General features: G+C 41.8%; 1 protein-coding gene across 2 annotated transcripts in view; it reads left to right on the top strand.

Annotated features, from left to right (window-relative positions):
- Positions 1-15,047, top strand: part of KNTC1 (kinetochore associated 1) — a 245,329-nt gene that overhangs the window by 28,693 nt on the left and 201,589 nt on the right. Inside the window, exon 2 of one of the 2 annotated variants that reach the window (XM_075834110.1) lies at positions 7,585-7,733. In XM_075834110.1, the coding sequence (XP_075690225.1) occupies positions 7,585-7,733 (149 nt within the window). Of the gene's footprint in view, positions 1-7,584; positions 7,734-15,047 lie in introns of those variants that run through there. The other variant, XM_075834112.1, reaches the window with a different exon arrangement.

Below are 15,047 nucleotides of genomic sequence, written 5' to 3'. Positions count from 1 at the left end.
CAAAATCGCTCCTAACGTTGTGAAAAAGATAGTTTTTTTAAATAAAAAGCATTACTGTCACCTACATTACAGCGCCGATCTCCTTATATAGGAGATAGGGCACTTATAATGTGGTGACAGTCTCTTTAAGGCTCAGAGCCCATTTTTCAAATCCGACATATTTCACTTTATGTGGTAATAACGTCGGAATGCTTCAACCTATCCAAGCGATTCTGTGATTCTTTTCTCGTGAGACATTGGGCTTTATGTTAGTGGTAAAATTTGGTCGATATATTCAGTGTTTATTGGTGAAAAATTGCATAATTTAGAGAAAATTAATAAAAAATAGCATTTTTCAGAATTTAAATGCATCTGCTTGTAAAACAGAGGATTATACCACCCAAAATAGTTACTAGTTCACATTTCCCATATGTCTACTTTAGATTGGCATCGTTTTTTGAACATTCTTTTATTTTTCTTGGACGTTACAAGGCTTAGAACATAAACAGCAATTTCTCATATTTTTAAGAAAATTTCAAAAGTTTTTCTTTTAAGGTACCTCTTGAGTTCTGAAGTGGCTTTGAGGGGCCTATGTATTAGAAACCCCCATAAAACACCCCATTTTGAAAACTAGACCCCTCAAAGTATTCAAAACAGCATTTAGAAAGCTTATTTAACCCTTCAGGCATTTCACAGAAATTAAAGCAAAGTAGAGGTGAAATGTGCAAATTTCGTTTTTCTTGCTAAATTTCAATTGCTTTCAATTTTTTTCTGTAACACAGAAGGTTTTACCAGAGAAACACTACTAAATATGTTTTGTCCAGATTATGCAGTTTTTAGAAATGTCCCACATGTGTCTCTAGTGCGCTCGTGGACTAAAACAAAAGCCCCAGAATCAAAGAAGGACCTAGTGCATTTTGAGACCTCTTTTTTTATTAGAATATATTTTATGCAGCATGCCAGGTTTGAAGAGGTGTTGAGGTGCCAAAACAGTAGGAATCTCACAAAAGTGACCCCATTTCGGAAACTACACCCCTCAAGGAATTCATTTATGGTTGTTGTTACCATTTTGACCCCACAGTTTTTACACAGCACGTATTTGAATTGGGCTGTGAAATTTTAGAAAAATGACATTTTTTCCAATAATATGTAGTTTTAGCTCAAAATTTCTTATTTTCACAAGAAATAAAATACCCTATTTTGTTGCCCAATTTCGCCTTAGCGCAGAAGTACCCCATTTGTGGCGATAAACTGCCGTTTGAGCCCATGGGAGGCCTCAGAAGGGAAGGAACGCTGTGTGTTTGTTTGGAGTCCAGGTTTTGCTGGATTGGTTTTCGGGTGCCATGTCATTTGCAGAGCCCCAGAGGTATCAAAGCAATGGAAACCCACCAGAAGTGTCCCCATTTTGGAAACTACACCCCTCAAGGAATTCATTTATGGTTGTTGTGACCATTTTTACCCCATAGTTTTTTCACATAACTTATTTGAATTGGGCTGGGAATTCAAACAAAATAAATTTTTTCCAATAATATGTAGTTTTGGCTGAAAATGTCTTATTTTCACAAGAAACAAAATACCCCATTTGGCCTACTGGGGATTTTCTGGTGCAAAGTCATGTATGCAGAAGCCCCTGAGGTACCAGTACAGTTGAAACCCCCAAGAAGTGACCCCGTTTTAAAAACTACACCCCTTAAGGCATTCATCTAGAGGTGTAGTGAGCATTTTTACCGGAGACATACACCCCATAAAGTAATATGGGTTCTCACGGGTATGGCAATACCCTCAATGTGGCTGTTAGCTGCCTGGGCACACAGCAGAGCTCAGAAGGGAAAGATGAGGGGGATAAGATGTGCGGAGTGCATCAGGGTAAGTAAAACTGGGGTAGATTAAAAATCTAGGGATGTATGATACATTTTGAAGCACTCTTTCATACGGAGCCTAAGTTTTTCGGGACACGTGTCACATTGATATATTGTGTCCTCCCTTATCCCCCTCTTATAGCAGACTTTGTACCTCTTTTGACTTTTTCCTTTCTTGCCAGTTTGGGGAACTTCTCCTGGAAAGTGTTGCCCTGGTACGATGCGTGTTGCCTCGCTTCCAGAAGTACTGGGTGCCCCCCCTTCTTGGTCCCTAAAAATTAGTTTCTTGATAACCACCTCTTGAAATTCTAGGAAAGTTCCCGTCTGGCCTGCACATCGGCGTAGCACGTACACATTGTACAATGCCATCTGTATGATGTGCACGGCCAGCTACTTATACCACACCGCATGGCGCTGTAGGGCTTCAGGACTTGATCTGACAAGTCCACCCCTCCCATGTACCTATTGTAGTCTAGGATGCAGTCTGGTTTGGGGGTCTCTGTACTGGTACCTCGTACAGGTACATGGGTACTGGTGTGGCATCTCTCTTGTCCTTATACTTGACACACAATATGTTGCTGCTAGATTGTGCCCTGCTCTCACCCTTCTTATTTGCCCAAGCAGAGTCTTAGGGAGGCCTCTCAGATTTTTTTCTAGCAGTGCCACATGTCGCAGGACTTCTGGAAGCGAGGCACTTGAAGAGTGGGACGCTGGTATAAAAATTATCCAGGTACAGTTGGTAACCCTGGTCCAGCAGTGGGTGCACCAAATCCCACACAATTTTTGCATGAACTCCCTGTAAGGGGGGGGGGGCATTCTGGGGGCTGAATACTGGTGTCCTTCCCTTCATATATCCTAAATTTGTAGGTATACCTTGATGCACTCTCGCACAGCTTATACATCTTAACGCCGTACCTTGCCCTCCTACCCGGCTGGTACTGGCGGAATTGAAGCCTCTCTTTAAAATGTACCAAGGACTCATCAATAGAAATACACGTCTCGGTGGTGTATGCTTGGGAAAACCGGGCACTGAAACGGTCTAATAGGGGTCTCCGTTTATACAAACAGTCAATACTGGGGTCGTCTTGGAGTAGGCAATGCTCATTAGGAGAAACGCAGTATTGCCCCATATTTTTTTTTTTTTAATTTTTTTTTTTTTAGGTTCCAGTTTAGTTCTGAAGTTGCTTTGAGGGGCCTATATATTAGACACCCCCATCAAATACCCCATTTTGAAACTAGACCCCTCAAAGTATTCGCAACAACATTTAGAAAGCTTATGAACTCTTTAGGTGTTTCAAAAGAATTTAGAGCAAAGTAGAGGTGAAATTTACATATTTATTTTTGGTCAGAAAATTCTTTTTATACCATATTTTTTCTATAACACAAAAGGTTTTACCATAGAAACTCCACTAAATACTTATTGCCCAGATTCTGCAGTTTTTAGAAATATCCCACATTTGGCCCAAGTGCGGTAATGGACTGAAGCACCGGTCTCCAAAGCAAAGGAGCACCTACTGGATTTTGGGGCCTGCTTATTTTTATATTATATTTTAGGCACCATGTCCGGTTTGAAGAGGTCTTGTGGTGCCAAAACAGTGGAAACCCCCCAAAAGTGACCCTATTTTGGAAACTAGACCCCTTGAGGAATTCATTGTAGTTTTCTTGGGGTGCATGCGGCTTTTTGATCAGTTTTTATTCTATTTTTTAGGTGGTGAGGTGACTAAAAAACAGCAATTCTACCATTTGTTTTTTTATTCAAATTTTTTTTTTTTTACAGCGTTCACCGTGCGCTATAAATTACATATTCACTTTATTCTGCGGGGCGATACCATATGTTTATAGTTTGTTTTTTTAATGTCTTATGGCGTTTGCACAATAAAGTCCGTTATGTAAAAAATCGTTCACTTTTTGTGTTACCATATTCTAACAGCCAATACTTTTTTATTTTTCAATCAATAAAGCCGTGCGGGATAAATAACGAAATAATTTTGTAGTTCAGGCTGTTACGGACGCGGCGATACCAATTATGTATAGTTTATTTGTTTATATGTTTTTATTAATAATAAAGGACTGATCAGGGAAATTTTAACTTTTATTACATTTAAAACTTTTATTTTCTTATTTTTACACATCTTTTTTTTTTTTTACTTTATTACTTTGTCCCACTAGGGGACTTGAGGGCAGGAGGCCCTCATCGCTATTCTAATACACTGCACTACATACGTACTGCAGTGTATTAGAGCTGTCAGCTACTCACTGACAGCAAGCATAGTGGGTCCTGACTTTGTCAGGACCCACTAGGCTTCTGTCGATGGCATTGCCGGACGCCATTGTTTGGTGTCCGGTTGCCATAGTCACCATCGCCGGCCGCTATCGTGCGATGGTAGCTTAATCCCTAAAAAGTAGCGATCTCTATTGAACGCGGCTTTTAAGGGGTTAATCAGCGGGGACACAGCGATCGGTCTCCGCTGTAGGAGGTGCAGCAGCTGCTGTACGAGACAGCAGCTGTCACAGCTCCTGTATGTGTTGGGAGGACGGCCGAAATGGCCGTTTCTCCCGAGACGTACTATTAGGTCATGGAGCGCGAACGATACAGCTGCCATGACCTAATAGTACGTCCAGGAGCGGGAAGGGGTTAAAAACTGCACCCATCAAAGTATTAAAAACAGCATTCAGAAAGTTTCTTAACCCTTTAGGCGTTTCACAGGAAATAAAGCAAATTTAGAAATAGTTTTTTTTTTTTTTTTTTCTTTGCCGAAGTTAATTTGTAATAAAAAAAAATAATTGTGTTGCACAGAAGGTTTTACCAGAGATATACAACTCCATATTTATTGCTCAGGTCCTGCAGTTTTTAGGAATATCCCACATGTGGCCCTAGTGTCCTAATGGACCGAAACACCAGCCTCCGAAGCAAAGGAGCACCTAGTGGATTTTGGAGCCTGCTTATTTTTATATTATATTTTAGGCACCACGTCAGGTTTGAAGAGGTCTTATGGTGCCAAAACAGTGTAAACTCCCCAAAAGGGACCCCATTTTGGAAACTACACCCATCAAGGAATTTTATCTAGGGGTATAGTTGGCTCTTTGACCCCACATGTATTTTGCTATATTTATTGGAGTTGGTTTGTGAAAATGAAAATCTACTTTTTTTTCTGAAAAAACATAGAAATTTGTAATATTTACAAGGAATTAAGAAGAAAATGCAACCCAACATTTGTAAAGCATCTTCTCCCGATTACGGAAATACCCCATGTGTGTTAATAAACTGCTGTTTGGACCCACGGCAGCGCTCAGAAGGGGTGGAGCGCCATTTGGATTTTGGAGCGCGGATTTTGCTGGATTGGTTTTCCGTGCCATGTCGCGATTGCAACGCCTTGGAGGGAACAAAACCGTGGAAACACCCCAAAAGTGACCCCATTTAGGAAACCACACTCCTCGGAAGGAATTTTTCTAGGGGTATAGTAAGCATTTATACCACACAGGTTTTTTGCAGAATTCAGTGGAATTAGGCCGTGAAAATAAATATAAACATTTTTGTCCACTAAAATGTTGAATTTTTTTAATTTTCACAAGGGATAAAGGAGAAAAAGTCGCCCTAAATTTGTAACGCAATCTCTCCCGAGTATGACAATACCCCACATGTGGTAATAATTTATTTTTTTAATAGAAATTAATTAATCTTTGCAGGACTGATCATTCTTTGCTTTTCCATTTTAGTTTTTCACTACCCTCCTTCCAAACGCCATAACTTTTTTATTTTTCCCTAAATTGAGCGGTGTGGGGGTTTATTTTTGGCAGGAGGAGCTGTAGTTTTTATTGGTACCATTTTTTGGTACATGCAACTTTTTGATCACTTTTTATTACATTTTATTTAGAGCTTTGGTGACCAAAAACAGTGATTTTGGCGTTTTTAAATTCTTTATTTCTTACGGCGTTCATAATGCGCTATAAATGACAATTTTACTTTATTCTGCGGGTTGGTACGATTACAGCGATACCATATGTATATAGTTTTTGTTTTTATGTTTTGCAGCGTTTGCACAATAAAATCACTTCTTTATAAAATTATTTATTTTCTGTCACTATATTCTGAGGGCCGTAACTTTTTTTTTTTATTTCAGTCAAAAAGCGGTGTAAGGGCTTGTTTTTTGCGGGACGGGTTGTAGTTTTTATTGCTACTATTTTCGGGTACATGCGACTTATTTGATCACTTTTTATTCTATATTTTGGGAGGGAAAGATTAAAATATACTTTATTAATTGCTTAGATAAAATGTGGCTCAACAGGGCCAATTCTCCAGAAACGGGCACAGGCAGGAGATCAGACAGATTAGAGAGAAGCGTCAAGGGGTGATATAGCGTATTTACACCCAGAGATCACTCCATCTCATTATGTAATAGGTATTCACTGAACCCCTGCCACAAGTTTTCTATCTAAATCCTACGCGTTTCAGTATCACCTAATAGTGTGATACATCATCAGGGATTTTTAGAAACGATGATTTAAACAGCCGGATAGCACTGGTTTTCTGCTGATTTAGCCTCTCTGCGCGTGTACGACTCAGATGTAATGGCCGCACACGCGCTGGAGGAATTCTGAACCTTTAAGGCTTTAGAGCCCGCCTCTCGTTTGCCGTCATTCCGGCAAGCCGCCAATCTGCATCAAACACGTCAATCCTGACGTCCCGAAGGCGACGAGCCTCCATTTTTGGCAGCCAATGAGAGCGCCCAACGACAAAGCGTCCCTAGTAACCCTGGGGAGCTACACGCGGCTTCTTATGTACGGCCCGATCATTAAAAGACGATTAAACCAATCCTGCACCAAAGTATTCGTCACAGCTTATCACAAGGGCAGCTACTACCATGAACAAGACGGGACCTAAGCTCCACCTCGTGTGGCTAACAGCTGTTCATAGTGTGTTGGCATAAACCAGTGAGACATGTTGGAGTCTGTTGTGATTGCATGTGTTGTCTAGGAGACGGCCACCAGAGATTCTGTATCTTGCCCTCTGTTTGTTTGTTCATGTTCACACACATTCACTGACGGTGCAGTCAACATTGGGACACAAAAAGCCGCATATGTCCAACGTCGTAGACTGGGGACCTGCACCGCCTGCCGTCAAGACGGTGGGTGGTCGGGAAGGCGTTAAAGGGATATTTTAACCCTTGACACTTATGGCCTATCCGCAGAATTTACCGCCTATAGAGGGAACTGTGGTCCAGTGAACCCCGTTTTGCAACTCAAGCCAGCCGGCGGAGGCTGGAAATAGAAGAAAAGGACAGGGAGAGGGAAGTCTGCAGGAGTTTCACAAACTGCCAAGCAAGGTCTGCTGTCTGTGACTAATCCTATTCAAGAACACCTCCGCTAGTCCTCTCCTACTATTTACACCCACCTAAGATGGCAAAACATGTGTCACAGGACCCCTTACCTCAGTCACCTAGGTTGTTTTTTTTTTTATAGCGTATTTCGAACTCTTGTTTGATTTATGTAAGTATTCGGTGTATATTCGGGTTAGAAACAATCATTTTTAAAGTGAGTCATGTTGAATCTCCCGGTTGTTGATTTTGAGCCATGGATCAAACATTCTCCGAAACATATGTATTGAAATCAGAATTTCCTTTTTTATCGTATCTTCTAAACGTTCCTCTGAACACTGTTTTGTTATACTTTACAATATTGTTTGTTTTTTTTGTTTTGCAGATTCAGTTTTGCAACATAAATAAGTATGATAATTATATCTTTACAGGCAAATACGACCTCAATATGTGGAACGATATTGAGATTTTAGCAAACGATGATACTGGAAGTTGCCGTTTGAACATTGACTCTCGTCAAGAAAGTGGCACAGCTTTGTATCAAGTAGACACATTACTTAAAATCTCCTCAAATGAAAAAGTAAGTCTTTATATAAGCACAGTTCTGTTTGTGACACGTGGCTTTCCAAAACATGGTGGCTCCAATATTTTATGCAGGATTAGTCAGATTTATAATTCAGGATTCACATACTCCGTAAGCATACTGAATTGGAGCTGGCCCTAATGTGTATTTGAGGTGGGGAAATTAGATTGTGAGACCCACTGGAAACAGACAGATGTGAGTGATTACAATCTGTATACAGGTGCACTGCTAGCACTCTTTCAGGCAGCTTTTCAGTCGGCTATTTTCAGTTTATGTGCACCATTAGGCTTGGGCACCCTCTTTAGCTCTTCCCTGTTCTTTTTGCCACGGCACTGGTTTAGCAGAACGCCAAACTGGCAGCGCTACTTGGCAGGCCACATTAATTTAGTTCAGCTTCGGGCCTCGCTAGACTGCCTGTGGGCAGGTGTTTGTTTTTTTTCTCTGGCGGTGGGGGGGTTGGGTTTTCTAGCTGACGTGCAGCACGCTCATTCTAAGGCCGGGTTCACACGACCTATTTTCAGACGTAAACGAGGCGTATTATGCCTCGTTTTACGTCTGAAAATAAGGCTACAATACGTCGGCAAACATCTGCTCATTCATTTGAATGGGTTTGCCGACGTACTGTGCAGACAACCTGTCATTACAGCTGTCAAAAGACGATGCGTAAATTACAGCCTCGTCAAAAGAATTGCAGGACACTTCTTGGGACGTTTTTGGAGCCGTTGTCTCATAGACTCTATTGAAAACAGCTCCAAAAACGGCCGAGAAAACGGCGCGAAAAACGTGAGTTGCTCAAAAAACGTCTGAAAATCAGGTGCTGTTTTCCCTTGAAAACAGCTCCGTATTTTCAGACGTTTTTGGCTCAGCGTGTGAACATACCCTAACAGAGCTCGTCTGGTTTTCTCAGGGGGCCGTGCATTCTTTTGGTGGTAGCACCTCCTCCTTGTCTCTTTTGCCAATGGCTGTTCCAGCACAGATGCCTTGATCTACCCTTCTGAAAATCTTCTAGGACCTGGTAGGCTCTGCCTTTTGGTGGTTTTCTCCTCCAGTCCCTTGCCACTATATTTTATTGCTAGCCAGTAGCTTTTTATTTACCTAATCAGTAGCTTTCAGCCACCACTACCCTCTGCACATGGAAGTAGTTGTGTATGGCCACCATGTCTGAACACAGAGAGAGCCCCCGGACAGGGAATGGCTATAGTCATTAAATATCCTTACCTGGATGACATTATGATCAAGGCTGCATCGCTGTTGGACCATCTAGAGAGCCTTCGGATCACTCAGTATATTTTGTCCCACTTTGGTTGGATAATCAACAGCTCCAAATTCTCTCCCCATCTCGGTCTTTGCTGTTCCTCAGCATGTGTTTTGATGCAGCCCAGGCCAAGATTCTTCTTTCACAGGATTAGCTCCACTCCCTCCAACAGATGGTCCGGTCTCTCCAAGGCCCCCTTTCTGATCTCCTCCTTTCTCATTGCATAAGGGTTTTTTGCCTGATTATCTTCTCTATGGAAGTGATTCCATACGCCCAATTTTACACCCACCATTTTCAGCAGTATGTACTGGCTCGTTTGGACACATCCATGGCTTTTTCGGATCGCCCCGTCCTTCCCCTGTCAGTCCGACAACCAAGTCCGGTGGTGGCTGTTCTCATCCATCCTGACAATGGGACACTCCTTCCGTCCTTAAGTGGAATGTTCTGACGATGGATGCCAACCTCCTGTACTAGGAAGGGGTGCTTCAAATGACTTATAAGGTGTATAAACATGTCAGGAGTAATTTCTCCCTATTAACTTTCTTCAAGCCATTCTCCAGTCCCTCTGCCACTGGACTCCTATTCTGACAGGCTCCCCAGTATGGGTTCAAATGGACAATGTGACTACCGCAACTGTGGTAGAGCCAACCAATAAACAACTGGATAGCCGACTATCTCGGCCAAGAACACTACGATCTAGGCGAGTGGGTCCTTCGTCCGGAGGTATTTGACAAAATCTGTGCTAGGTGGGGTTACCCGGACATAAACGTCATGGCCTCCAGAGTCCATCAAAAACTGCCTGCGTTCGTGGCTCAGGATCTACGGGTGCTTGTAATGCTCCGCTTCCCCCTCCTTCCACAAATCATCAAGAAGGTCAAAGCGGAAGGTGTTCTGGTAATTCGCCTTGCCCTGCAGGGCCTGGTGCGCTGATGTGGTCACTCTTATAGCCGATGCACCCTGACTCCTCCCCCTCCGGCCTGATCTCTCTCAAGGTCCACTTCTCCATCTGAATTTTAGTTAATCTTTGTTTAACAGAGTGGCTGTTTAAGCCGTTGGGCTGAGGGGCGTTATCCATACATACAAGAATAGTGGGCACTACTGATGTGGATAATTGGGTTCATATGTGCCTAAATGGCAACATTACCAGTAGCAAAAAGAAAAGCATCGTTGACGCACAACTTAAATTCGGCTCTTCGGGAATTTAAAAAAATCAATCTCCCCCCCCCCATACGCGTTAAGCAATTTACTTTAGTACAAAGTTCCAATAGGGTGGGAGGGTGCTCATTTATCCAATGTTGTGTAATAAGCTTCCTAGCTAAATATAACAATCGTGCAATGGCCACGTTAACCTGTTCAGAGATGGATATATCTCCTACATATCCCAGAATACATACATATGGAGTAAAATCTACAGAGACCCGATATATAGAGGAAATAAGATCCATGACTTCCGACCAAAATTGATGCAGTTTCGAGCAGTGCCACATTTGTATCTGAGTACCCGGTTCTATTCCACATCTAGTACATACATGAGAATCTCTAAATCCAATATCATGTAGAAATACCGGGGTCCTATAAACCCTATGTAGCAAATATAAATTAGAAGTACGATGTGCCTCACTCATGGACAGTCTAGGGGTCTGTGTTAGACTATCATTCCAATGAGTTTCCTCTATAGACCCTATATTTCTTTCCCATTTGCTTCTCAGCAGAGAGGGAAATCTATCCAAGAACCTCCACAATAATTTTTTATATAGAAGGGATGTAATGCCGAGGTGTGAACCACTTTACGAACAACTCCAATCAGGTCATTGTCTGTTACTGACAACTCTTGTTTTCAACTTCATAAGCATGCTGAAGGTACTTATAGAATTGCGCACGAGGGATATCAAATTCAGTCTGTATACGAGTAAATGGTTTAAGACCTTGATTTGGACCAGCTGATAGACTATCTGCGCACACCTCTCTTTCACAGTTCGAAATCAGTTCGTGTATGTAAGTGAGTCAACTATGGCGTATCCAATATAGCCGTATATTGTGCACAACCCTTGATGTGCTGCATATCCCTAATACACCACCATATCTTAGCTGCACAGGTGTGTTTTATTTACCCAACCCTGGGCACTGCTTTGCGTCCAACTGCCTTCTGTATTCCCCAGTGACATGGATGAGAAAATGTGGGTTTCTGTTAGGCTGTATTCACACAAGCACATTACGTCCGTAATGGACGAAACGTATTTCGGCCGCAAGTCCCGGACCGAACACGCTGCAGGGAGCCGGGCTCCTAGCAGCATAGATATGTACGATGCTAGGAGTCCCTGCCTCGCTGCAGGACAACTGTCCCGTACTACAATGTTTTCAGTACGGGACAGTAGTTCCATGGAGAGGCATAACTATGATGCTAGGAGCCCGGCTCGCTGGCGTGTGATCGGTCCGGGACTTGCGCCCGAAATACGTTCCGTCCATTACGAACGTAATGTGCTCGTGTGAATCCAGCCTTATTGTAAAGAAATTTTCTTACCACGTTATTGGGAGACAATTCACCCCCCCCCCCCCGTTTTTGTCATCTTCAGGTATGATGGCCATTTTCTCCTCCGAGGCGGTTTTTCCTTAGGAATCTGACATGTTTCTTCTTTTTTCTTATTGCATTTGTGCTTTTTGTGCTGCTTTTGTACAAAGCTGGTTTAGCTCACTGCCTGCAGGAGGGATATAGCTCGTAGGAGGAGCTAACTCTTTTCAATTCGTGTCTGCCTCCTAGTGCAACTGCAGTACTAAGAAAAAGTATTTCCCAATTTCTTCTATTTTTGCATATTTGTTATAATAAAATGTTTCAAATCATCAAACTACAATTATTAGACAAAGATAATCCAAGTAAACACAATGTTTTTAAATTATGAATTTATTTATTGAAGGAAAAATGCTATTAAGCCCTACCTGACCTTAATGTAAAAAAGAAAATTGCCTCTAGCTACTAAATCAGCCAGTTAGCAAAATTCCATTGACAATTGATTTTATTTTTATTAGCCACAACCAGGCATGATTACTGCCAGACCTGTCGAATCTAAATCTCACTTAAAGGCAATGTGTTGCCAGAAAAACATGTTTTTTTTTTTTAAATTAAACATTTAGTGTGTGGGTGATTAAACATTGTTCAAATTTTTTTCACGAGTCAGGAAATATTATAAATTAATTCTAATTTATAAAATTTCCCATTTCTGGTCACTAGATGGAGCTATTCCCAAAATTGCAGCATTGCAAAATTGGGTAAAAAGCCCTCGCTCTAGTGAGCTCTCAGCATCCCCCCCTCCTTTATCCTGGCTAGTGCCGGGATAAACGAGGGGTTTGAACGGTGTAACCTCCTACACTGTGTGTCGCCATTTTTTGAGCTAACACACAGTGTAGTAGGTTTACATACAGTAGTAAACACACACAAACACGAACATACATTGAAATCTCTTACCTGCTCCTGCCGCCGCGGCTCCCTCCGGCCCGTCCGCTCCGTCTGCTGCCGCTGGTCCAAGTGCACAAGTCCGGAAGCCGCGACCGGAAGTAGTAATATTACTGTCCGGCCGCGACTTCCGGTCCACAGGAAAATGGCGCCGGACGGCGCCAATTTCAAATTGGACTGTGTGGGAGCGGCGCATGCGCAGTTCCCACACAGACGCCGTACACACAAGTGAATGGGACGGGAGCCGTTCGCAGTCCCTATGGGACTGTGGCTGCCGTATTCCATGTCTGTATGTGTCGTTAATCGACAAATACAGAAATGGAACAAAAAATGGCAGCCCCCATAGGGAAGAAAAAGTGTAAAAATAAGAATAAGAAAAAGTAAAACACAAACACACAAATAAATATAAACGTTTTTAATAAAGCACTAACATCTTTAACATATAAAAAAATAATTTGTGATGACACTGTTCCTTTAAGTAGAACATGTCTGGCAATGTGAAGCCAACTAGGAGGTCGCAAAAAGCAGCACATGATGCCAAGTTCTAAAGAGATTCAAATAGAGATGCCAAACAAAGTAATTAAACTCAACCAGTCTGGAAAGGGTAACAAAACTATTGCTTATGCTCTAGGACTCCAGCGAACCAGAGTGAGACCCGTTATCCACAAATGAAGGAATTGGAACAGTTGCGAACCTTCCCACCAAAACTTTACCAATTGTGCTTTGACAAATAATCCAGGAGGTCACAGAAGAGAACCCAGACGAACAACTGAAGAACTGCAGGCCTCACTTGTCTCAGTAAGGCTATGTTCACACGCTTAACAAAAAACGGCTGAAAATACGGAGCTGTTTTAAAGGGAAAATGGACCCTGATTTTCAGCCGTTTTTTAAGCAACTAGCGTTTTCTGCTGCGTTTTTTTACAATCTTTTTTTGGAGCAAAACTGCTCAAGAAGTGACATGCACTTCTTACGGGGTGTCTTTTCACATGCCGTTGTTTGAAATGAGGCGTAAAATAACGCCCTGTCTGGACAGAATGCCGTAATTCCCATTGAAATCAATGGGCAGATGCTTGTAGGCGTTCTGGTTTTTCGGGACGTTTACGGCCCGAAAAAACTGCTCAAAATAGCCAGTGTGAACATACCCTTAGTGTCAATGTACACGATTCCACAATAAGAAAGACACTGGGCAAAAATGGCCTCTGTGGGAGAGCTGCGTGACTTAAACCACTGACCAAAAAGCCTCCCAATAACCTTTGGGATAATATTCTGTGGACTGATACTGTTGAGTCACAACCAAATATGCAACTCCGCTCTCTACTCACTGAAATATCTCAACAAGGAGATGAACAACCGGAGCAGGTAAAAAAAGAGGTGAAATCATCAACACCACAAAAAACAGTGACAAAATTATAGTTTTTTACCGCTCAGACGGTTGTAGATGTAAAGTCTGAAGTGTCCATCAAGGGTTTGACCTTCCCCCTCAGCTAGCATGCAGAAAGAACGATCCAAATTTCCACTGGTGTGTATATCTCGCTGGTACTTGTGGTTCCACACAGAAGTGAAACTGCAGAAATGCAACTGCTTGCTGTGTAGATCCTCGTACTTGATGTTCTAAATCTCCAACAAGGGAGAAAAAGGAGATAGTGCACTACCTTTGGGAAACTACAAATTCCACGAGTTTATTCCATACTTACAAAAATAGATATAGATAAAAGCATAAGATAAGCTCTTGTAACACGCCAAATAATGCAACCCGACCCTGGGTTTCGCCCTTCTGGCTTCCTCTGGGGCAGTTCATGCTCAAGCTCTTCAATGTAGGCGAATTTAAAACTATTTTTCAAAGAAGAATGGGCCAAAACTCCTCTACAGTGATTTAATAGACTCATGGCAAGTGATTGTAAATTATTGCAGTTTCTGCCAACGGTGGCACAACCAGTTATTAGGTTTAGGAGGGCAATTACTCTTTCACATGGGTTTTGAGTAAATCTTTAATAAATGGAATGATCTTTTAAAAAGCTGGATTTTGTGTTTTTACGCATGTTGTCTTTCTTATATTAACCCCTTCCCATCATAAGCAACTTTAATATTTTAATTTTTATTTTTTTTAATTTTTTTACTCCCCACCTTCCAAAAGCCATAAATTTTGCAACACCAAATAAATATATATATGTGTGTGTGTGTGTGTGTGTGTGTGTGTGTGTATGTGTATGTGTATATATATATATATATATATATATATATTTATTTATTTTACTACTTTTACAAGTAAAAAAACTAACTGTGAAAAATAATATGTATTTTGTCTCAATTCTGCGGGATAAGCTGTTGTTTTTAATACCGTTGGGGTTCATGCGATATTTTGATTGCTTTTTATTCTGTTTTTTTTTTGTGGGAGATGAGGTGACCAAAAAATAGCGATTCTGGCGGTTGCAATTACATAGTGGGGGTCGGCCCCCCTCTTTCTAACTATTTAAATGTCGCAGTCGCTATTGACCGCGGCATTTAACGGGTTAAACCAGCTTACTTTCGTTGCTTTGCTTTGAAGTGTCGGCTGCAACATACAGCCGCCACCTGCATCGTATGGAGCGGGTTTACTCTATGAGCCCGT

The sequence above is a fragment of the Rhinoderma darwinii genome, chromosome 1 (assembly GCF_050947455.1).
Source record: "Rhinoderma darwinii isolate aRhiDar2 chromosome 1, aRhiDar2.hap1, whole genome shotgun sequence".
In the NCBI taxonomy this organism is placed as follows: domain Eukaryota; kingdom Metazoa; phylum Chordata; class Amphibia; order Anura; family Rhinodermatidae; genus Rhinoderma; species Rhinoderma darwinii.
The sequence above is the reverse complement of the archived record's forward strand: the minus strand, read 5'-3'. Positions and strand labels throughout refer to the sequence as shown.